This window comes from Drosophila innubila (assembly GCF_004354385.1).
Source record: "Drosophila innubila isolate TH190305 chromosome 2L unlocalized genomic scaffold, UK_Dinn_1.0 4_B_2L, whole genome shotgun sequence".
Lineage (NCBI taxonomy): Eukaryota > Metazoa > Arthropoda > Insecta > Diptera > Drosophilidae > Drosophila > Drosophila innubila.
The window spans coordinates 2,731,869-2,757,159 of NW_022995372.1; the positions used below are offsets into that span (position 1 = coordinate 2,731,869).

Below are 25,291 nucleotides of genomic sequence, written 5' to 3' on the forward strand. Positions count from 1 at the left end.
AATTTGGGTCAGGCATTTTCCGTGCACATTTTTCACATATCGTCACTTTTCATATCCATATATTGACGTGTATTATTTAAACCAAAAGATATAATGCTTGTTTACTGAGAAACTAAATCGTTATGTATATCATGCAACAAATTTTGAATCAGTTATTAAAGATATTCCAAGACTTATTAAAATTGAATTTAGCTTTTTTTGAATTTGTTTTTAAACTTACAGTTCTAGCTTAAAATGTAATATGCTTTTAAGTCAAATAAATATTCCCAAAATTATTATAATTTAAATTTATAAAACTAACTTTGGTGAAATGCTCTTACTTGGCGTTAAATAAATAAATAAATAAAATAATTAAATAATATGCCGTCACATACGCGCGTTCCTAAATTCCGTCCGTCTGACTGTCCGTCCGTCAAGTTATTTGACGCTATTTGCTCACGTACTTCGCACATTAAATTAAAATCATATATAAAAATTCTTGGCTGCAACTGTAATTCAAATTCAAATTAAGGCACACACTCACACACACACACACACTCGCACACACACACACACACACACACTCGCACAACTAAAATAAAAATAACATCTAACAAACAAACAAATCAAATTGGCAATTTTTATTTGATTCTTGCCCATTTTTGTCGCTGATTAGCCAGCGGCTCTGCCAGCGTCGCTGTCGGCGTCACTCTGCCGGCGTGCCACGCCTACTTTGGGTCACTTGTCGTTGTCAACTTCCCAACTGTGAAAAACTATGCAAAAACTATTATCAACAATCCCTCTCTTTCTCTCTCGCTCTCTTCCCTCTTTTTAAGTAGTTTCGCATGTTTATTTAGCTTGTAAGAGAAAGCCAGTAAAAGAGAGCAAGGTGAGGGAGAGAGAGTGAACGTGTGCTCTTTTATCACAACAGCAGCTTTTGCAAACAAAAACAAAACAGCTGAGAGCGAACGCGAGTGAGAGAGAGGTAGCGAGCGGGACGGCGAGAGGAAGCACTCGTGAGCTTTTGAGAGAGCGCCAAACGCAACGTGTGCAGCATGGCAAAAAAAAGCACAATGTATAACAGTTAACAGTGTAACAGTGTAACAGTATTACAGTGGCGTGCATTCAAGAGGAAAAACATTTTGTTAAATTATTGTATTCAATTAAATTATGGAAAATAAACTAGTGGGAAAGGTTACAATCGAGTGGGCCCGACTGTGAAAGACTCCCAGCTAATTCTTCTTCTCAAATATTTTCTTGAATAACTTTCGAGATCAAATACGAATGAGAGCTGTATCTGTGTGCATATACATATGTATCTCAAGGGCATGGGTGCAGGGTATCTTATATCTAATATTGCCAAAAATGTATTACTATCTCCAATGATCTCGGGAGAATGAAACTCGATCGATTTAACAAGAATCTTGGGTCAAGTCACAGAATACTATATACATATGTATATACTTAAGTAAAGTATCTAAGGTACCGGTCTCAGGGTGTCTCGTAGTCGTACACTCTCGTCAATAGCGAAGAAGAAGACAACACAAACTACAACTCTACAACTTGCTTAGGGTGTTTCTTCACAGTGTATATTTTTTTACAAATAAGAACAGGATGTCTCACAGTCGGATTCACAAAATTGAAGCCTTTCCTACTAGTACAAATGTTTTTTTTTTTTATTAGCAAAATGTTTATTGCTTTTATTAAAAATTAGATTTTCTAATTTAAAGTATTGTATGATTGAAGCCAACTTTTTACCCCACTCTATGTTCTTTTTTACAACAGTGAGTTTGTGAGTTTTCTTTTATTTGCAATTTCCCATTCACAACAAATAAATAAAAGGTTTTATTCAATAATGAATTAGATTTTTTAGAAAATGAAAGTGCAGTTCCCTTTTTACTCCAATCTGCAGGTACCTCTGTTCTATTGTATAACAGTTTTTTTTCTTTTTTTTTGCGTTTATTTTGTCATTAAACACTGTATAAATGTAATTACCCTTAAAAGTTTATAAAAATAGAAAAACGTTGAATAAATTACAGATAGGTTTTTCTAAAAAAAAGATCCCCTTTTACTTTATTCTGCTGCTGCCACTGCTCTTTTGTATAACAGTTGTGTTTTTTGGGCATCTCGTTTATTTACAATTTGACAATTTGCAAACACACACACTCTCTCTCTCTCCCTTTCTCCTCTCACACACACAAACACATGCAGGCAGCTCACCTTCACACACACAGGCATTGGCTTCCATAAAGGTCGTTCGCTCTCGCTCTCGCTCACGCGCTTGCTGATGCTCTTCATATCTTTCGCTCAACACTCTCGACTGTGAAATTTTTTATTTTCAGTTTTGGATTTTCTCCGCTCGCTTTTCCCAGCAGACACTCGTCGTACGCCAAAGCGGTCGGTCGCGTTTATCGCACTCAGAAAACTTTTCCAAAACTTTGTGTTTTGGGAATCAGATTCAATTTTCAAACAGACTCCGCGTGTGCTTGTGTTTGTGTGTGTGTATGTGTTTGTGACCAAGTTAATAAGTTAGTACTTAGTACTAACAACAATTACAGCTGCAAAAAATTCATCAGCAAGAATCCGAAAAGTACTCGAAACGAGTAACAGAAACACTTATTAAGAATTCGCCGTTGTTTCTCCATTTTTGGGTGCAAAATCTGTAATTGAAATACGTCTGTCTCTCATCTGAAAGTCAAAAACAGGTAAAAGAAAAGAAAAAAAAAAAAACAGACATAATATAAACTGAAATAAAACGTGGGGAATTGAGCAATTTTTGTGGCATAAATTTTGGACTCTTTTTGGGGCAGGAACTGAAAATGATTTTGAATTCAGTTTCAGTTGTTGTTGCTTGTTTTGATTTGCATCCATCACAAATCAAATCAAAATACAATTTCATTCAATTTCAATTTATTTGTTAAACATTTTCAGTCTCTGTTGTTGTTATTTTTGTTGCTGCTAATTGAAAATTGTTCCGAAAATTGTTTTTGCCTTTGGCCAGATTTTTGCGTGTCCAGAGAAAATTTTGTGTGTTTGTTTTTGATTTTTCTTGCTTTTGTTGTTGTGTGTTTTGAAAAGTTGAAAGATTTTTGTGTGTTTGCAAGAGACAGAGGGGTAGGGGAAGGGGCAAAGGGGGAGGGGGCATAGCCAACAGTTGACGCAGCTTGTTGCGTTGTTGTTGTTGCCACTCGCCGGTTGTACTTGAACTCATAAGGCGAATGGCAACGGTGACTGTGAGTATCTCACAGATACGTATCTGTATCTCACTGTCCCAGTCTCAATCTCAAAAGTGCGAGGCACAAAAAATGTTACACAAAATTCAACTTTTGACAGGCATTAACAAAGAAGGGGGCAGAAAGGAATTAATAGAGAGGAATGAGTTGAAGCTGCATTTTAAATACAGTCAATGCAGATACAAATTTACACGAAAAACTAACAAAATGTCAATTTTGAGTTGAGTAGTTGAAATTTTGTATTTAAAACTCTTGTATATTGAATCTAAAATTACATAAAATTTAATCAGCTAATATCCCAGTTTCATTGATACATTTTCAAAGATGTTTCTAGACTTTAAACCTTTTGTATAACAAAACTTAAGTTACCTATAATTTTTAAATTTTCTGGATTCTGCCAAAGTCTTTCTTTTTGAAGTCTGATAAATTCACAAACAATTTCCAGTTTAAATATACACCAAAAGAGTATAAAACAGAAAACATTATTTTATTGCTTAATTCTTGAATAATTTCTTAGAAAATTTTAATTAAAAAAGTTTCATTTGTTACATGTTATGTTTCAAAGAATCATAATATATGTTAAAGCTAAAGAAATTCCCAAATTGAATGCCATTTCTATGTAAATTTTAATTAAAAACAGTTTCTTTTTGTTTAAGTTTGCAAAATATTCCTTATTTAAAATTTTTTCTTATATTACTAAAATTAAAGTCTTATTATTGTGAAATCGTTTAATTTCTTTGGTCTAAATTAAATACATTAACAGAAATGTTGAGTTGTAAAATCGTTCCAGATTCTTCTAAATTTTAAGCTCTTGTAGGTCTGACAAAATTTAATTAATTTCCATCTCACAATCAAATTTATTTATTTGAAAATTTTGAATTCAAACTGTATTTTGTTCTTAATTGTATATCCCATGTTGTTAATTTCAATTTATAATGCGGATGTATTAAAAAATATAAGATCTAATATTTCCATAGCAAAGCTTAAATCTTTATTATTAAAATTGTCGTAAATTCTATCTTAAAACTTAACAAACAACACAAATATCTTAAAAGATTTTACAAACAATTAGAGTCAGTTAAAATTGAAACCATAAAAATTGGTAAATTTTTTTGCCTTTGCAATATAATCTTAATCATTTTGCGGAGTTTTTCTTTAATTTAATACATAACATTATTGTAAACTGAAGTTTTATAAATACATTTCAATACATATTATAGTATTTTGTGTCGATGTGCTGGATAATTAATGGCAGCATTCATTATAAAAACCCAGTAAAATGGCTTAATCTGTAATGAGTTTTCAGTTTTTTTAAATAGATTTTCCGCATCAGTTGTCGGTTGCATTTGAGTGGCATTACCAAAGCTGCGAGTTTCTATCAGTCAAACGCAATTAATTCATTAAAAGACAGACTGAAATTATAGAGAGCAGAACAAAGAGAGAAATGGGGAAGGAAGCAAACATGGTAAAGCCAGCGGCAATTAGTGTCCTGTATTCCGTGTGTAGGTGTGTTTGTGTGTAAATTCTCAATGCAATGCACACTTTGGCTCATTATGCTGCTTATCCTCCTCTTACCTCTTAAACCCACTCTCTGCTCCCCCTCCCCCCGCTACTCTCCACGCTGTTCAGCTGCTCATTAATTATTTAACAACGACGCCAGCTTGGCTGCAACATTAAAAAAGTTGCGCATACGCAGCGTTGTCCAAACTATATTTACTACATGTTTGTGTTGTTGGCACAGTAATTAAATTTTACATGGGCTTCTAGGTTTGTGACGGTGTCCAGTAAAATTTCGAAGTTAACAAATTTCGACACGATGTCCTTGCCATTTTAAATCGATTAACATTAGCAGTATTGATGCTATAGTATTGATACTTGGCCCATGGAATGTGTGATATGTTGCGGATTTTTGCTGAAAATTTTATCTCGTTTGGTTAATTAACAGAGAAATTAAATGACATTCATAGTTAATTATAGTTGAATGAGATTTTAATATTGAGTAATTGAATTGCCTGCTAAAGCAGCCGAGGGTTTGAATCCTGCTAACGTCAATTAAAATATTTTTTTCATTTTAATTCTTTTTTTTAATTTATTAAATATTTTTCAATACAGTACAATTTTATTTTATTATTATTTCATTTTTTTTGTGTGTAAATATTGCAAAAATTAATGAAAAATCAAAATATTCAAAAGACAATCGAAAATTATTTTTAGCAGTAATATATTCAATTTTAATCAGGCAACCAGGGCTTAAGTACAGACAGAAGTGTGGTTTTATATTTGATAAATATATTTTATCTATATAGTTGTTAACTAATTGTTTCTCTGAATTAATTTTTGTGTTTGTGTTTTGGACTGCAAAGATGCAGTTACTAGGTGTCTAAATGTCGATCACATTAAATTTAGCTTTCTTAGTTGATGTAGTTGTTGTTGTTGTCTAGTGTTGTTTTGTGTTGTGTCATACACCAACGCACAACGATCTATCATTATAATGAAGCGTCAAATCTAATACGGGAATTTTCTAACTGCCTTCATTGCCATGTGGTTAAACAGCTGTGGCTGAAAAGGAGAGAACACCAGGCTAGAAGGGAAGAGGGGTAGAAGGGAGGGGGCCTTAAGGGGTCCAAGCTTATACTCTGTTGGCCTGGCCTAGTGGGTGTGTTGAGTGTACTCGCCAGTTTGCCTGATAACGTTGACAAACTAGATAAAAGCGCGATAAAAATGAAAACAAAATTTACACAGAGACACAAAAACTCAACTGAAATCGTTATAAATAAAACAACAAGATGAGAGCCAGCAGCAACGATGTTTGAATATTCTATGGCTACTCGAATAAGCTTGTGAGTATGTGAGTGAGTGCGAGCGATTTGGTGGGTGGGGTGGAACATTGGGGAGCAGTGAGTAGGGTGGGAACTGAGGGAAGGCAGGGAAACTGCCATGAATATGAATGAGCTGACTAAATGCGAAATTTGGTTGGTCTTTATTTTTATGTTCTTGTTTTTGATACCCTGTAAGCATTGAAAAGCGATAAGAAGATTATTACATTACCGAATATCTTTAATTTTATAAAAGTTAATCTTGGATTTAGATTATTTATCATTTTCCTAAAACGTAGAACTTTTACCTTTTACATTTGTGTTGTTTATATTGCTTACCCTATAAATATTAATAATTGTTAAAGATTTCTTGTAAGATTTCTCAACCAATTTTACATCCTGACCAAATTTGGTTTAGATCTGACCACTATATCATATAGCTATCTTAGAGACGCTTAGTCGAAAATCAAGTTTTAGTATGAAAAAGGTTTTTATTTTTTGAGATATCTTAACCAGACTGATAGAATATGCATTTAAGTTTGTAGTATGCATCCTGACCAAATTTGATTCAAATCGGTTCACTATACTATATAGCTGCCATAGAGACGCCCAGTCGAAAATCAAGTTTTAGCTTGAAAAAATTGTTGCTTTTTGAGATATTTTAACCAAACTGATAGAATTTGCATTTAAGTTAATGTTATTTGTCCTGACCCAATTTGGTTTAGATCAGTTTCCTATATTATATAGCTGCCATAGGAAATATCGGTCGAAAATTAATTTTTAGTACAGAGTACCTGAACACACCGCGAGCGAAGGGAGCTGGGGGCAGAGCCCCCTTTGTTTTTAATCTTTTTGATTCTGCCGATTTCTGCCAACTTAACACTACAACATATAACGTGCTTTTCAAAAAAACGGAAACTTTGTACAGGGTATCTGCCACTCTAGCACTTAATCTACACTTAAATATTCCTGTTTGTGGTTTTTACTTTTTATGCACGATAAATATAACCAAAAGTCTCGGTCTGTGTGTTGGCGACATTGAAATGCGGTTTTAATTAATAATTATCATTTTACTTTCTGCCTTGTTGTTGTTGTTGTTCTTGTTGTTATCGACTTTGTTGTTGTTGTTGTTTTGCTGTCAGAGCGGTCGCTTAAAGTAAACCTCATTAGTTGAAATAATAATTATGATTAGAATGGATGATAATGATTATGTTTGCCAAAGGGCAAACCACAAAACCGATGACACAACTGTCATCATGCCTCTTGCAATGCAAACAGGCATTACGCATACGCCGTGTAGTGACACACGGGGCAAGGGGGCATAGCACATGCATTTGTATCAGTGTTGCCGGAATTTCTATAGCTAAAACAGCTAGTTCGAGCGATAAGGTTAGCTAGAAATAGCTGAAAAATTTTACTTAAATGTATATATGCGGAGAATACATTTAAAAATATAGTAAATAAATTGTTATATAGCCTGATTGTTATACTATACAATGGTAAAATCGAGCTTTTTAATAGCCAACATGACAACTTTAATTTGTATGCAAACTAAACAGAAACACAAACAAACACACACACATAAGTCCAGTTAATGATAGTGTTGTAATTAATGCTCCTGTTTATTTATTTATTTTGTCGGTGCTAATGCAACGAATTTTTCCCTTCCCCCAACACTATGCCGCGTAATTAGCCATAATGAAAAGCTGTCCGAGATTTATGGGCCACATTTCCACGCGTTTTGTTTATGGCCGTATTTTCATCATGCTTTTTCTTTCGGTTTGCATCTCGTGGGCGTCGAATTGGAAACATTTGACTTTTGATCTTTGCCAAAATGTCAAAAATTTGACAGGACAGTTGGGGGATAAAAACGGTAGGGGGTGACTAGAGAACTTTAATGAAATAGGAAACAAGCATAACACAAGCAAGCTGCTTTTGTGGCTTTTTAGTTAATTAAATATCTAAATAATAAACTGAGCATATTTTGAAAGACAAGTGGTTTGGAATAAAGTGTCAGAATGTTTATTATGTGGTTTGTAAGGAAAGGAAAAATTATCTATTAATCTAATGTACTTTAAACTAAAAAGCAACTTGTTTTTGAGCTAATAAACTCGAACTAATAAAATTTTAAACTTCAATTATTATAGGAAAAATGTTATTAATTGAAAAAGAAAAATACAATTATTAATATTTCAAATTTGAGCTGAAAATATAAAACAAGAACAAATTAAATATTCAAAAAATGTTAATGTCTAGGGATATTGAATGATCCAACATTAGTTATGTATATGCATAGTGACAGAAAATTAAGAAAAGAAAGTAGAGAGAAACTAAGAATATTTTGCTTTCTATACGTGTTTTTTTGTTGTTGTAAATATCATTATTTTATAATAGTTTTATATAAATTCCATTATATAATATCCTTTCTACCTAAAAACTCTTGTTAGTGATTTTATAAGTTTATCGCGAGATGGAAAATCGTTTTAATAAAAGCATGATTTTGAATAGAGTAGAGAGAGTGAATTGATATCAAGGTTGCAAACCGGTTCTGAGCCGAACCTAGTAGAACCGGTTCGGTTTGGGTTTTCAAGCAGCCTGAACCGGATCATGAGCCGAACCCTTAAAATTATTTACTTTGCGAACACGAACCTAAACCGAACGGCTTTATAAAATTAAAGTTTCGGTTCGAAAAAAAAATGATTACATAAATGTTATGGTTTTCTAATATTACTCAATTATTTGAGACTTCGCATTAAAATAAGTCATATTTAAATCTTCAAATAAATTTAAATTATAATTAAAATTAGATTTCTTTAAAAAAAAAAGGTTTTATTAGTTGAAAATGTAGAGAAAAATGTATTACAATACAAATATTTTCTTGTATGAAATTGAACCAAGGTTCGAACCCGATCTTTGGGTTCAGGGGGTACATAATCCGATTCGCGAACCGAATCGATGTCTTGCTTTATGGTTCGAACCGCCGAACTGAACCTTTAACTCCAACTCCAACTCTCTCCAACTCTATTATGCATCTATAAAAATATTCAACAAAAAGATATTCAATCCTTCGATTTCAAATTCCATTCGCATTACATTTATTGATATAAGTCAATATCTCAAGCAATCAATCGATACGTGAGAATTGCGTGTTTCTATTAACTCAATTTCGAATGTCGCATCCCAAAAACTATGCTAAGCTTTTCTCACTCGTTTTCACCCTGGGGGCGACTGCCAAAAGTGAAAATCATTGAACTCATCGCACTTTATAAATAGCAAATTTAGCAGCAATGCAAAGTAGATAAAGACAAAACGTGTGAAAAGGGTGCGGAAAGGGTAAGGGGCAAACTCGCGTGCTGAAACCATCAATTGTTTTGTCAATATTTTCACAATTTGCCTACTTAGATATCGACAGGGTGTTATCTGAAAAAACAGTAGGATGGATGGGCAATAGAAGGGGGAAGGGGAGCTTGTGGGGTTAGTCAACTTTATTAAGTGCGGAAAATGTGGAGCGGGGGAATTAAAAATGCTGCCCCTAAAATGAGAAGTGTTGCAAAAGTTTTTCAATTGTGGGTGGAAAGTGAGGTGGAGGGAGACAGAAGGAGAGAGAGGGTGGGAGGTAGAAGGAGAAGTAGTTGAGGGCCTCGTTGACGTTGATGGAGGTTCCTCAACTCGAATTTGGCCCGTGGGTGTTTCGTTGTTTTTTGGGGTGTCATTGAACTTGATATTGTTGTTTTTGTTTTCACATTTTACTGTGGACAGAAGGACACAAGACTTCACCCCTCTCCCTGCCTGTATACCCCTCTTTCTTTGGGTCTCTGTGGACTCGAAAGAGACTGAGACAAACGGTGCTTTATATTTTTATTTATTTGTGTACTTTATGCTACCGATATGCGAGTCTATAGCCAAAGGGGAGGGAACAAATTGTTGACTCAACACCTCCCCACCCTCCCCTCCCCTCCTCCACAATTCTCTGTTTCGTTGCCTGATGAATTTTTACGAGTGAAACGGGCACAAATTGTCCGTTATGTGAAAAGCAGAAAAAACCAACAACAATAACAAAGGGAAATTTACATGATTGCTGCGCACTGTTGAAATATTCAAGACGAATCAACAAAAACAAAAAAAAAAAATACCAAAATAATTCAAGTTTACGAATAATAAATACCCTTTGATCGAATAAAAATTGTGCCTTTTAACAACTGCACATTTATGTATGTATATATGTGATATATTATAGTAAACACCCCAAAAGTTGAATGTAACAGTATGTTTTTCTTTTTATTCAAACCATTTAAAATCAAGAAGAATATTGTCACATGTACAAATATTTTGCATTTATTTTGAATGTATTTTCATACAGAAAATCGAAAATCAACCAAAGCCCCATGAATATTTTGTTGGTTTTCGATTGATTTACTTTTCTGGAACATTCCTGTATGAAAATACATTCAACATTTTTAAATAGAAGCAACAATTTTGTTTTTTTTTTTGTGAAGACAATATAGAATTGGCTGTAGATTAAGAATTTGGTTAAACATATTTTGTTTTCATCCAATTTTATTCATACAAATGGATCACCTGAGTGTATAGCCTTTGTCAACCTCTTTCCAAGGGTATTGAAACTGCAGGGAAAAGTAAAACAGACCGCAAATTACTCAACACTTTCGCATTTTAATAAACCCCAAATAGGCGTTTTCCGAGTGTCCTTTGTGGGCGTGGCCCCAGCGGCGTTGTTTGCCTTAAATATTTGATATTTGGTTGCTTTTTAAGTCTGTGTGTGTGTGTGTAAGGCTTTTAAGGTCAAAGGTAATTGCAGACACAATTGTTGCTATTGTTGTTGCCTTAAATTTTGTAATATTCAACAAAAATGTATTTGACATATACAAGTAAATATAATTTGGTTTTCGCCTAAAAGCTTCACTAACAATAAATTCACAACAAAAGCAACTGAAAGCAACAACAATGACAAGTTAAAGCAATTAGTTTAATGTAATTCTCTACCACTCTATCTCTCTTACTCGCTTTCGCTGTCTCTCTCTCTCCTGCTTTAGGCAGAGACAGAGATGAAGCGACTGCTACAAGTTTTATGTACCACAAATGAAATTATAGTCAGCTGCACACACACACATAGATATAAAACTACACACACACACACACTTCAACACACTCACACACACACACACGCACACCTACACACTCACACACACAGACCACAGGCTGTCGCTGCAATTTGCGCGTCGACTAAAAACGTGAGCTCCTAAAAGCATGCTACATATTTTTGCCGCCTTCACAAGCTCCCTCTCTTGCTGCCCCCTTCTCCTTCAGCCATCATTATCCGCTCTCGAATTTCCCCTGCCTGCTGCTACTTCTCCTCCACTGCTTCCCACCTCTACTCATTCTCTTATCTTTTGACGCTCACCTGCCTCACTTTTAAGTATTTTATCTTTGCTGCTGCCAGCGCTGACTGCGACAGCGACGCCGACTGCGATGGCGACTGAGATGGCAACGCTGTCATGCACATTAACCAAATAGCTGGCGCCTTGATTTGATTATCATGTTTTTTCGCCTCTTTCTCTTTCTCATTATTATTATTATTATTTTTTTTTTTTTTTTTGGTCTGTGCGTAGCAAGATTGCCGTTTGACAAGCAACTTCCTCAATTCCGTGCAACAACAACAACAACAACAACCTCAAGAAACAGCTGACAACACACTCAACATGCGACATAGAATGAGAGTAACTTTGATTATTTCTCGGAAAGGGTATTTGGGAGCAATACGACGTGATTAAAATATAATTAAAAGGCATGCAAAGAGCATTTAGAGTGAATATGGATGAACAAACTAAACAATTTAAACATAAATGAAAAATTTTGTTTTATTACATTCACTGTCCATTTTTTTTCTACTTTCTTTACCCATGACTATTTTTTTGAAAGTTCAGACTATATTTGTCAAATCTTAACCGATTTCCTTGAAAATTAAAATTTATTTCTATCACTGCCCATTTTTTCCATACTTTTTTTTTCGAATATTTCATATTGTAATACCTTTGTCAAATCTTAACCGATTTTCTTGCGGAATATAAATTTAAGCATTATTTTACCTCTATTTTCATTCTGCATTAATATTTGAAAGTTAAGTTTTTTTCTATTACTGCCCATTTTTTCCATACTTTTTTTTTTACGAAAATTTAATATTCTTATAGCTTTGTCAAATCTTAACCGATGTCCTTGCGGATTATTAATTTTATCATTATTTGGACTCTATATTCCTTCTGCTTGAAAATTGTAAAATACAATTTGTTTTCATCACTCTCCATTTTAACTTCATATTGAAGAATTTTGGAAAAACTCAGAACAACAAGTAAAAATATTCAAAATATAATAAATAATTGTTAGCGCACATGCTGGTTAGTTAAAAAGCGTTCACATGCCTAAAGTGACCATGGAGGACACATACGTGTAGCTTAGTTAATTAACTTAATAACATTTAATGAAAACTGTGAGAGAACACAACTATAGCTATTTTTTTTTAAATAAATTGAGTGAGCTTGAAGTGCACTACAAAATATGTAAAGCACATAAAGTGACCATGGAGGTGGCTTGCACTTATACCAAGATGATAGAGTATTTTAGCTTTAGTCAGCAAATTCGTTTAGATTTCTCACAGTTTACAGCCGGAAAACATATTTTTGACTGGCACTTTGATTTATGGCCTTGATCCCGGGTCCGGGTTCGGGCTCGGGTCCGGGTTTGACTTCCGGATTTGGGGTGGGTGGTAGCGCCATTTTGTTGTGTTTGTGTCGCATGCATGATTCATGTGACTCTGTGAATCTCTGTTATTATTACTCTAGTTGTTGTTGTTGTTGTTGTCGTTTCTCTTTGCTAGCATCGAAGTGGAAATCACTTCAAATCTGATTGTTGCCTCTGTGATTTCCTCTTCTCCTCCACACACAGCCTCCTCCCTCATCCATGAATTCTCCTCCATCTATGTAGATCCGAGTACATCTGCAAATTGCCTGCAATAAATTTTTGCCCGTTTGCCATAAAACACTTAAAACGATTTGTGCGAGTCAGAAAATAAAAAAATAAGGTAAAGCGTAAAAGAAGCTAGAAGTGTAGAAGGCAAAAAGTAAAAAAACTACAGTCGTTAAGCTTGACTGTAAGATGCCCAGTAAACGTAATTTTGCTATTAATAAGAGACATATTACATAATATTAAAAAAATTGTTATTGAAATTAATAAAATTGCAATTTCCGGATTCGATCTCCGGTCGCCTGGACATCATGCTTAGTCTCCATTAGCCAGACCACTAGTCAGTGGTCATTATTAAACATGTATATGTGGTGACATAAGTTTTTGATAGCAATTTATAATTTTTATATGTGTTTTTTCTAACTTTTGCTTATAGTACATTTTAATGAACATTTAAAATTAAATATTCTAATTAAAACTTAATGGTAAACATTTTGTTATCTTGTAAAAAAATCCTTTAGAAATAATAAAACATTAAATCATAAAAAAAAAACAAAACCAAATTTAACTTTATTCAACAATATTAAAATTGAAGCTATATCGCAATAATTTTCTCTGTATATAAACCGCTTAAGATGAAATTCCTGGCAACTTTCTTTAATAATTCCCAAATTTCATGTGCCTAATTTCACTGCTATAACTTTAAAAAAACTTTAAATGCTAAAATTGCTCAATTTAATCGTTTTGTCAAATGTTTTGTGGCGGAAAGAGGCGAAAAGAGAAATAAACTAAATCTGTTTGAAAAATATTTAAGTATTCTCACCAACTTTAATTGAACTAAATTACAAAGAGACCCATAAGTCTGTGTACTATTTGTTTACTAGTCTAAAACAAAAATGTCCGTAACAAAGTCGCTTGCAAATTTTCATTCGATTTTCTCAAACTGCGATTGTTATATAAGCAAGCCATAACAATTTTCCAATCATTTCCACACTCATTTTATACACATGCAAAAGCAAAATGCTTAATTACTTCCGTTAAAGTTCTGAATTTGCTCAATTTGCGCATTTTCGAAATTTGGACAAATTGTGGGAAAATTGGAAAACCGGCAAGAAAATGGCGATTAAATTAAATTTTATTTATGAGAATTTCGAGCAAACAACGAAACAAAAACAAATGACTTCCTATTGTCGATGATAATGTATGAGAGTGTGTGGATACACACATACACATCCACACACATATACACACATACACACACACACGGTGGCCAAAAGCTTTGCGGTTTCTTGACTGGCAAAAGTTTTGCTTACATTTTCATTTTGTGGTAACTTGACTGAAATTGGTAATGGCATGGCCAAAAAGGAAATTATAAATGAATTAGTTGCAAAATCACGTGTGTGTGTGTGTGTGCGTGTGCGTGTGTATCCTTTGCTCTCCTTCTCTTTTTTTCTATCGTACAGTTTGCTTTGTTATCAGTGGATTATGAGTTTTGAAAGCCTCAACTTTGCCTTGATTCACGTCTCAAATAATTTTAAATAAAGTTACTTACCAGTTGTGTATTCTTTCTATCGACAGCTGTCATCGGAGAGTTCAGTTCCGTTTCCGTTGCCCATATATAATATATATAAAAGATACTGTCAGACAATACATTTGTAGTCTCAAAAGGTCAAAAGTTCTACGTGGTTCTAATTGAAAAACGAAGCTGAAAATATTCGTCGTCAAATTAGCGAAACAATTTTGCATAAATGAAATGCGAAAAGTGCACAATGGACAGCCTAAAAATAGGCTAACAAAAGCGAAGCTCGAACTGAATGCCAAATTAGCCAAAAAAGCCAGCTGGCAACAGATTTTGACCTTACCAATCATCTTGGACTTGCAATGAAGCGAGACAAAAGCGCCAAATATATATTCAGAAATGCTATGCGAGCAACAGAAATAGAAAGAAATAGAAAGAATGGAAAGCAACATTTATTCCGCATTCGTTTTTTTAATTTTCTGAGTTAACTGGATTCGTCATCGTATTAAAACATTTTTACACATTTGTAGCTAGAGAATTGAAGAAATTGTTATAATAAATTAAAATAAAATAGCTCAGTAAAGTTTACATGTATATAATTATTTTAATATCTTATAATATTAGTGTAATTTAATCAGTATCAATATTTTTTTAAATAAATATATGCTCGCTTTTACTTAATTAGACTCCGTACTTCAGGGTCTTTTAAGTTGGCTTAAAAAAACAAGTGCTTAACAGGTATTTGAACCACATCGATTGTGTGCTGGCCAATTTGAGAGTCATGGCCAAAAGCTTTGCATATTTGATTCATGGCTAACAATGTCTATTGAAACGCATTGCACAAAACAAACTCATTTTGTTGCGAATACCACTCGAATCACATTGTTATCTAGCTATTTTTCTGTTTTTGTGCTTTTCAGAGCACACCAACGGAATTTGAATCAAGCTGCAAATGCGAAAAACCCGCAGAATGCAGCAGGAAAATCAGGTGAAACAGCTAAAGCGTGCGGCAGATACAGCTCTGTGGTCTAATTGAGGCCAGTAGCAGGAGCAAGACCAGGACCAGTAACAGGACACGGTCAAATGGCGTCATTTGTATGCAAGTCAACAAGAATTGAAGGAGCTACAAATACAACAAAGGAAATGCAGCAGAGAGACTAAAATCAAGTGGAAAATCGAGAGTCGTAAAAGCCAAATTCAAATTAACGCACAGCAGTCGCAGTCAAAAGAGGATCAACAATACAAAACAACAATACAAAACATAGGCAACAGGTGAAAGGTGATAGACAAAAGGAGACAGGAGAAAGGAGAAAGGCCAGAGGATGATGAGCGCCGGAGGCACCTACATATCGACGGCCAGCGTGGAGGTGCCACAGGCTCTGCAGGATGGCGAGAAGTTCATCAAATGGGATGACGTGAGTATATGCAATAATCCTATTACTGACACTGTTTACACGACGAACATTTCGCGAACTCATGTCAAAGTTATGTGTATGACAGAGCTGTTCCTAATTAATTACTTTTTTTTAATTAAATCGTCATTTCTCTAGCATTAAAAAAGTAGTGCTAGTGAAAAATTATTTAATTGGCATTAAATTGAACATTTTTCGTTGGCATTAAGTAATGCCAGTGAAAGCCATTTTAATTAGTAAATAAAAAAAAAAAATATAAAAATTTTAAAAAGTGCTTTTCCTATATTTATCCGATATTTTTATCCGATATTTTTATCCGATAATTTTATCCGATATTTTTATCCGACACTGTATGAATTGGTGCAAATTACCTAAATTAAACTACCTCTATTCCAAGTTCATTTTAGGCAATGAATCAATTGAAGTTAATCAATTATCATGAATTTGTCTTCTCAAAATTACTATATTTATCATTTGTTTACATTATTTGTAACAAGCACCAAAAAAAAAGTAACAGTTAAGTGTGTCCTTAAAATAAATATTATTGATATTAAAATGGATATAAACCCACTAATATAGAACCACATACTACTTTTTTCAATATATGAAAATTTTTATGAATCACAACCGATTTATCAATTTATTAAAATTAGGTGGCGACTCAAAAATTGCAATCAGCATAAAATAGCTTAGAAAATAATTTTGATACTGTTTAAAGATAAGCGGATTACTTATAGAAGATAACGCACTTTTTATTCAGTTATATTCAGATCTGCTTACTCTTTTATTTATATTTTGAGAATTTATGAAATAATTCAAATACACGTTATAAGTGTTAGGGAAAAACAACTCACGATCAATGTAGCACTATTTTCCAAGTTAGCTCGATGTTATGTTTCTAGATAGTACAATTTAAATTATATTCATTTTGTCTTTAAAAATAATTTAAATATTCAATATTCAAGTGTGCTCGACAGTGAGTGTTTCGAAATCTAGGCTCTAAGATAACCGACTATATGATACCCATTACTCAATTTATATAAATATTTTTTTATTCATAGAATTAATTCAATGCAGCTTTAATTTTCATATCTATTCGATCAGAAGGCGATTAGGTAGAATGATTAAGGTAAGGCTACCCATTAAAATTCAATCCTTCCGATCGGCAGTTTAAACCCAAAGAGTATAAAAACTTTTTTTTGAAATGTGAACAAATGTGAAGAAATAAAAAAGATATGTCTGATGTGCATATTCATTCATTTAATTCGTTTATCGATCGTGATTTAAAAGTTCTTGATATTATCATTGATCCAGCCAAAATAGGAAGCTGTTGAGGTATAGACCGAGGGGTATTTGGTGCTGGCACAGGGAGTGTAGCCCCAGGAGACAATGCCCACCTGTTGGTAGGTGCCATCGGATCTCCTGTTGACCAAGGGGCCGCCACTGTCACCGTTGCAGGCGCCGTCGGTTTTACCGGACGTGAAGGTGCAGACATTGCTGTCGGCCAATTTGTTGCCCAGTGGCAGCTTAGCCTTGCAGTCATTATAGCCAATAATGTCGACATCCAGTTTCTGCAGTTTGTCGGGCAACGAGCCAGAGTTGTCGCGTCCCCAGCCGAAGAGAACGCCATCGGAATTGGCCTCGAATTGATAGCTGGGCAGCGAGATGGTCGACACAGGTGGCTTACCATCGCGATCCAGGGCGTTCAGATCGAAGGGTTCCTCCAAAAAGATCAATCCAATGTCATAGGGACCGACACCACCGCCATATTTTTCATGAATCGTCTGACGGGAGCTGCTGCCTCTGCGCACCTGCGTTGTGGACTTGTCGGACCGACTGTGAGCACCTGCCACCACCTGGAAGTCCTTGGAGGTCATGCAGTGGGCGGCGGTGAGGACGACGCGATCGCTGATCAAGGAGCCGGCACAATAATGCGCATTCAGCATCGACTGCAGCGAGACAATGAAGGGAGCCTCGCCAGCCTTGGCCTCATAGCCGTTGATGATGCGTCCCTCGGGAAAACCGGGCCAGCCGATCGTATTTGCCGATGCCGATGCCACGGCGAGCACAAGTAGTACCACCAATTGTCTCATGTTTGAATCTCACTTGGTTGTGTTTGAAACGGTAGCAATTTCAATCGCTTTTATAGCCAATTTCCTTATCAAACGCTTATCAGCGTCTAATCGTTGAGGACAGATTTACAATCCTGTTCAGCGGTCTTTGTCCTGAATAACTCTATCTATCGTTATCTGCTTTGATCGTTCAACTTGCCACTCCAGATCAATATCAATGTCGGCTAACTGAATAACTTCTCCGCCATCCTCAAGTGTCTGGCCTATTTTTCTGTGCCAAACCAGTGTTGCCACAATTTAAAAAATTTAAAATTGTCATCAATAAGAATATGCCAGAAATAGCTAAAAAAAATTCATTCAAATTTGAATAGTTTATAACATAAGTAAATCCAGATTATAGGTTCCTAATTAAAATATGAATATATAAAATTATGCTGATCTTTTTCATGTGCATTTTTTTATTTAATTTAAGCATTCTACTTATTTCAGGTTTATATCTTTAAATTTGTAAGAAGTAAAAGAATATGATTCGTATTCTGACTTTTAAGACCCTGTTCAAAATTTCGCTGTTTTCGTAAAATTTTACCAACTGACAAAATAAATTTGTCGCAATAATATTTTATTTCCTCAATATTTCCTTATTAAAAAATGCAATTCAATCGAATAAGAATATATTTATGTTCTTTAGTACATTGAATTAGTCGATCAATTTTCAAAAATAGTCTAATTTCTAGCTAAAAGCATTCCTTAAAATTTGTAATGCTTTTGTCTAGCTATAAATTAGCTAAATTGGCAACACTGTGACACTCATTCCACTGTTCCACTTTTCGTAAATAAATATTGTGGATTGTAAAGTGGATCGTAAATCTTCTATACTTAAACATCAATGATTCGCTTTATGGGCCATCGTATATTTAACTAATCTATATAAACAAAACTGCACAAAGTATTTCTTAATATTTATTTGCGAAATCTCGACTGTCTGATTTGGTGCTGGTTGTAAAGCAAGAGAAGTGTTTAATTGCAGTCGCAGCGAACTTAACGCTCAGTTCAAGGTCATTGATGTTGCCAGACTGCTAGAATTCGAAAGCTTTTCTTTATCAGCTTAACTGAAGCTCTGTCGTTGCAGGCTCTCTTGAAGCTTTTTTGTCTTCATCTTAACTTTAACTTCTAAAGGTTCATAGTAAAAGGTGTTGTCACTTTCTAAGGCATATTTTCAACAGATTTGGCGTTGCCAGACTTCTTTGATTTGAATGCTTTTCTTGTTTTGAGTTTTTTTTTAAATTAATAATATCAATTATTCACAATATGTGCTTTTTGTCACATGTGGAATTCCTTAGCGTTGCCAGATCGCTAGATTTGTAAGGTTTGTCGACTCAACAGCTCTTCTTGTGTAATATACCAGATAAATTGATTTTTTAAATTTAAAAACAAATCTTACTTTTTGATCTTTAAAATTGAAAGAGTAATTATTTGTCCATTTTTTTAATAGTATAACAAAAAAGGAGCACAAGAATAAATTTCAGATATTTTTTTTTTGCTTTATTTTGCTAAAAAGTTGAAAAATAAATTGTATTTTTGCGATCGTTGATATTTATTGCTTCCTATCAAGACACAAGCTTAGAAGAGAGTGTAGTAGGCGCTCTGCACCTGGAAAACCCAATCGATGTAGGCGGAGACACGAGTGTAGACCGAGGGGAAGTTGGCCATGCCGCAGGGAATGAAGCCCCAGGAGACAATGCCGATGAGCTCAGAGTCGGAATCCTTGTGCTCAACAACCAGAGGGCCGCCAGAGTCGCCATTGCAAGCGGATTTGCTCTGTTGCAGAGAATCGGAGCAAATGTTGCTGGGTTCCAGTTTGGAGTTCTCTGGCATCTTTTCCAAGCACGCGTCGTAGTTGATGATATCGGTCGACAATGTCTGCAGGGTCGAGGCAGGAGAGAACTGGAATGCCTTGGGCTGTCCCCAGCCATACAGATGGGTCTCTCCCTCATGGATCTGATCGCGACTGGGCAGGACAGCGGGCTTCACCCACTCATTGAACTCGAAGGGTTTGCTCACGTGCAACAGGGCAATATCGTAGGGTCCAACGCCACCTCCGAATTTCTCATGGACACGTCCAAAGTCAATCACACGCTGTTGAGTACGCTCATCGACCTCGGAACGCTTGTGGAGTCCAGCGATGGCGCCCATGCCGACGGGATTCGAGATGCAGTGGGCGGCAGTGAGGATCCATTCCTTGTTGATGATGGTGCCTCCACAGCTGTGCGAATGCTTCTCGGCATTGGCACCCAGGGAGACAATGTAGGGCGCCGAATGGGGATCGGCATCGGTGCCATTGATCACAAATCCGGTGGCGAAACTGGGCACCACCTTGACCAAGGCATCGGACAGTTTGCCAGCCTGAGAGCTGGCAACCAATAGGGCGAGAATTGTAACCACAAAGACCTTCATTCTACAGTGGTGAACTTCGAATAATGAAATCGTTAGACAAGATTCGTCTTTTATATTGGCTATAATCCGTCAGCTCACGTGCTCTTATCAATTGATTAGCAGATGGATTTATGAAAAAAAATTTCCTTTTCAGCGATTATATTTTATGACTTTCAAACATATCGAAATTCTGCTTAATCAATAGATTGGGTTTAACCAGCTGGCCTTGTCCGATTAGAAGTTAAATCGAAGAGAATTTATTTTACTTATGTTTAACTCATCTCGTTTATATTTAATGGACCAAATTGGTTAACATTGTTGACTATTTTATAGTTTGTAAGTTAACTGGATCATATCGATCTTATTAATATGTAATACGATATTATTTTTACGGATTTTAACATCGATTTTTTTTTTTTTTTTTGATATTCTGATAAAAAAAAATCAAGATTTTGGTCTCAAAACTGGTCTAAAAAATGCGTCGAGAACATGAAAGTCTTAAATTAAGAAAACATCTTGGTTTTAAGAACATTTCAAATAAGACCAAGTACTTATTTTAAGAATAAATGTTCTTAAAATTAAAATGAAAAAATAAAAAACCCTAAAATGATTTTTATATTTATATTTTTCTGGTTTTTTCTTTAATTTTGACTTTTATACATTTTATTCTGTCTTGGTAATTTTATAAATGTTATTGTAATCTGTTACGAGTGGGATTCGAACCGGCGCCTACTGTTTCACAACGGAAACGGTTTCTCTACCCATAGCGCCACGGGGCCACCATTTGTTTTGTATAAACTAGTATGTACATGTTTATACTTTCCTAACAATTTAAGATTTTTGTTCTTGAATTAAGAACTTTGATTTTTTTAGAACAATACTTTTAGTATTAGTAATATGGTCTTATAATGTTCTTATTTTAAGAACAAAATATTTAAGATAAATGTTCTTGGTTTTAGAAGTTGGTCTTTTTTTTACAGTGTACCCATCATTAGGGAAAACGTCACATTTTGTATAAAGCCTGATAACAATATCATTATCGATAGTCTATCTTGTGAATTTCAATTAAAGACTAGTGAACACATCCTAATATATTGTTTATATTTATAGACAACACTTTCTTAGTTACACATCTTCATTTATTCTTATCAGTAATATTTATTGCACTTTCATGCTTACAGAGCTTTTAACACTTGAGTATTAAAGACTACATAGTTTTTTCGATCAATTCTAGATTAGACTTCGAAAGCTTTTTAATCGCACAACTTTATAAGCTCGAATTTAAACAATGGCACACGCCTCCCAGACGAAGTGCGTTGTAATCTTCAGTAAACACCATAAATTGTCAGACCAATTGCACCTTAGCTAATCTAGTTAAAATTAGCAAATAATCTCAAGTCATAAATTTTAAAATTAACTGAATTGGATGGATTATTAAAAAAATAATCAAGTAAACACTCTTCAGACGAGTTTACGACTGTAAAATACCCGTAACAGAATTTATATATAAATATTCATTATAAAAATGAATTTTAAGCTCAAGTGCTATAAAAAGTACTGCATACTTTTAGGAATTTGCTTTGCGTAGCAACTTTAAACAGCTATAACTATTGTTATATTTATCCGATCTTGATGGGTATATTGAAACAATATAATAAAAGGAATTTTGCTGTTTGAAGTTAGTGCTTTATCTTGAAAAAAATAGGTGTAGTACAGTTTTTCACGGTTATCGCTGGTAAAAAATGAAAAATTTGGAATTTGGAGTCTCCAGCTTTTATGGTTGCTGAGATAGGTGTTTATTTCAATTCAAGACTATTCCTGAGACATATAAATACGAACTAATACTGATAAGGTATATATACACGTTATGGACTGTGTCACGTCTCATTTTTTTCCCAGTTATAAACAATTCCATAACAACAAAAAGAATTGATTTTATATAATAAAACTGTGCTTAACTAAAGCCAAGCGTGTTTATTAAATTATCAATAAAAGGAACAAGAATTTCCTCTATTAGTTTAGAAGAGAATATAGTAGGCACTCTGGATCTTGGCAACCCAGTCGACATAGGCGGAGACACGGGTGTAGATCGATGGCAGATTGGCCAATCCACAGGGAATGTAGCCCCAGGAGACAATGCCAATCAATTGAGAGGGAGTTCCCTCGCGTTCCACAACCAGAGGACCGCCAGAGTCGCCGTTGCAGGCGGAGATGCTCTGCTCCAGTGAGTCGGAGCAAATGTTGCTCTTATCAAGTGGAGCAGTATCGGGCAGGACAGCCTTGCAATCCTCGAAGGGCACAATCTGGGTGGTCACAGTCTGCAGAGTCTTGGCGGCGGTGAAGATATACGACTTGGGCTGTCCCCAGCCATACAGATGGGTCTCTCCAACATGGATCTCCTCACGACTGGGCAGAGTGGCGGGCATTACCCACTTGTTGAACTCAAAGGATTCGCTGACGTGCAACAGGGCAATATCGTAGGGTCCAACACCTCCGGTATACGACTCATGGACACGTCCAAAGTCAATCAGACGCTGTTGAGTACGCTCATCGACCTCGGCACGCTTATGAAGACCCGCAATGGCGCTCATTCCCACAGGATTCGAGATACAGTGGGCGGCAGTGAGGATCCAATCCTTGCTGATGATGGTGCCTCCACAGATGTGCGAATGCTTCTCAAACTTGGTGGCCAGGGACACAATGTAGGGGGCGGTGTGGGGATCCGCATCGGTGCCATTGATCACAAAGCCAGTGGGAAAACTTGGCACCACCTTGGCCAAAGTTTCGGTCAATTTGGAAGCCTGGCATCCGATAGCCAAGAGGGCCAAGAGGGTAAGAGTGATTACTTTCATGCTTACTTTAGTTTTCGACACTAAGTGACTGGTTCGTTGATATACGGCAGGCTTTTATAGTCCATCGGCGTCATGATCTAATCACTAAGATTACCAGATGGATTTATGAAATTGATTTTGTTTTTTATTTTTATTTTTCTTTTTTTTTGCGATAATCAGCTTTTTAATTTCCTCTACAATCGAAATATTGCTAATCCAAGTCAAATTCGATCGTCATCGCGTACTTCAAAAACACCAAAAGTTTCTTTACATTACCAGAGATTTAAAGTGTGTGTGTTGCACAGTGGGAGAAAAGGCTAGATTAGCTTAGATTAATCAAGATCTGTGAAAGTTGCAATAATATTGTCTGTCTGTCTTTTTTTTTAAGTGTATTATCTATATATCTCATATATATTTTTTACCTCTAAAAACTAATTAGAGTTTGTAAAATATTATTAGTGTCTTATTCTCGTTTTGAGAGTTCTATATGCCGATTGAAAACCAGATCGGGCTCCTTATGCCATATATATATACATGAATTAATTATGTTGAATTTTAGAAAATACAATTTCTGAAGTTCTTGCCTTTAAAAAGCTAACAGTTGTATAAATATCGATACAAGTCTTAAATATTAATAGATTTAAAAAAGAAAACACACTTATTTTTGAGATACAAAAAAATTAAATCATATAAGTTATTCTAGCCATTTGTCCCACTGTGCGTTGGCAAACGAGGCGTGTAAATTTGCCTTTTTCACACACATAAAAGGGCGCTAAAAATATGTTTAATGTCTATAAAGAGACACGCGTCCTTGGCTCCGTACGTGAATGCAACATGAGCAAAAGGACAGTGGACACCGGAAGGTGAATAGTGGACCGTGGACAGCGCACATCCTTCGATTGGAGGTTGCTGTCCATTTTGCAGACTGTGCCAATTAAAAGCAATTTCTACGCCGCTGCGGGCATTCGACTTTGACCATCCGCATAAATTGTGTACACGTTTTAAAACAACAACAACGTCCGTAAAACAGGGCAGGGAAATGCCCAACGGTGGGAAAATACCATGTGTGGCATAATTACCACTTAAAAGTCCAGTTAACCGTTTATGATAATAAACCTGATGCAATTTGAGAGACTTTGAGTAACACCCAAGGAGATATTTGTAATGGGAAATTGATTAAAAGATTGAATTTATAATTTGAATGGGTAACTAAATAACTACAGGTTAATTAAATGATTAAATAACTGCTTTAGTGTGTAAAGGATGAAAGGGTTAGTCTTAAACGCATTTGAATAAGAGCTTTCTACTATATACGATAAAAGGAGTTGATTAAAATTGAAAACTTGTGATTTAAAATTTTCAATTTTCAAAATTCCAAAGACGGAACATCGAATTCGAGATTTAGAGGAAAATAATTTTTTTCACGAATTCAATAATATTTAAATGCAGAATGAATTAAGAGTCTAAAACATTGTTGAAATGTCATTCCGCTTGAAAATCGGTTCAGTTTTGCCAGAGTTATAAAGGTAGGAAGTCGGTCAGATCTTGACCAAGCAACTTTACAAGTCCAAATTTTTGTCCAATTTGACATGATTTTTTACAAGAAAATGAAAGGTCTTAGAATCAAGTTTAAAGTGTTGTTTTATACTAATTATGATATAAGGAGGTGATTAAGTGTGAAAACTTGAGATTTAAAATTTCAAATTTTCAAAATTTCAAAGGGGGGACCATTAGCATTATAATCGAGATTTTGAGGAAAATAATTTTTTTCACGAACTCAATAAAATTTTAATGCAGAATGAATTCAGAGGTCCAAACATGATTGAAATGACATTCCGCTTAAAAATCGGTTCAGTTTTGCCAGAGTTATAAGGGTAGGAAGTCGGTCAGATCTTGACCAAGCAACTTTACAAGTCAAAATTTTTGTCCGATTTGACATGATTTTTTACAAGAAAATGAATGGTCTTAGAATCATGTTTTAAGTGTTGTTTTATACTAATTATAATATAAGGAGTTGATTA

General features: G+C 34.9%; 4 protein-coding genes across 4 annotated transcripts in view; 1 reads left to right on the forward strand and 3 right to left on the reverse strand.

Annotated features, from left to right (window-relative positions):
* The first annotated feature begins 2,332 nt into the window (after positions 1-2,332).
* LOC117781470 (1-phosphatidylinositol 4,5-bisphosphate phosphodiesterase classes I and II) overlaps positions 2,333-25,291 on the forward strand; it is a 67,991-nt gene continuing 45,032 nt past the window's right edge. Inside the window, exons 1-2 of the mRNA XM_034618232.1 lie at positions 2,333-2,684; positions 15,443-15,937. Of these exons, the coding sequence (XP_034474123.1) occupies positions 15,845-15,937 (93 nt within the window). The 5' untranslated portion in view covers positions 2,333-2,684; positions 15,443-15,844. The remainder of the gene's footprint in view (positions 2,685-15,442; positions 15,938-25,291) is intronic.
* Positions 17,173-18,054, reverse strand: LOC117781481 (lectizyme). Its single transcript, XM_034618248.1, has one exon. It carries the CDS (start codon positions 18,025-18,027, stop codon positions 17,218-17,220), a length of 810 nt encoding a protein of 269 aa, XP_034474139.1. The 5' UTR covers positions 18,028-18,054; the 3' UTR covers positions 17,173-17,217.
* LOC117781479 (lectizyme-like) lies at positions 19,580-20,490 on the reverse strand. Its single transcript, XM_034618245.1, has one exon. It carries the CDS (start codon positions 20,458-20,460, stop codon positions 19,627-19,629), a length of 834 nt encoding a protein of 277 aa, XP_034474136.1. The 5' UTR covers positions 20,461-20,490; the 3' UTR covers positions 19,580-19,626.
* On the reverse strand, positions 22,369-23,323 carry LOC117781480 (lectizyme). Its single transcript, XM_034618246.1, has one exon. The coding sequence runs from the start codon at positions 23,289-23,291 to the stop codon at positions 22,458-22,460; it is 834 nt and encodes a 277-aa protein (XP_034474137.1). The 5' UTR covers positions 23,292-23,323; the 3' UTR covers positions 22,369-22,457.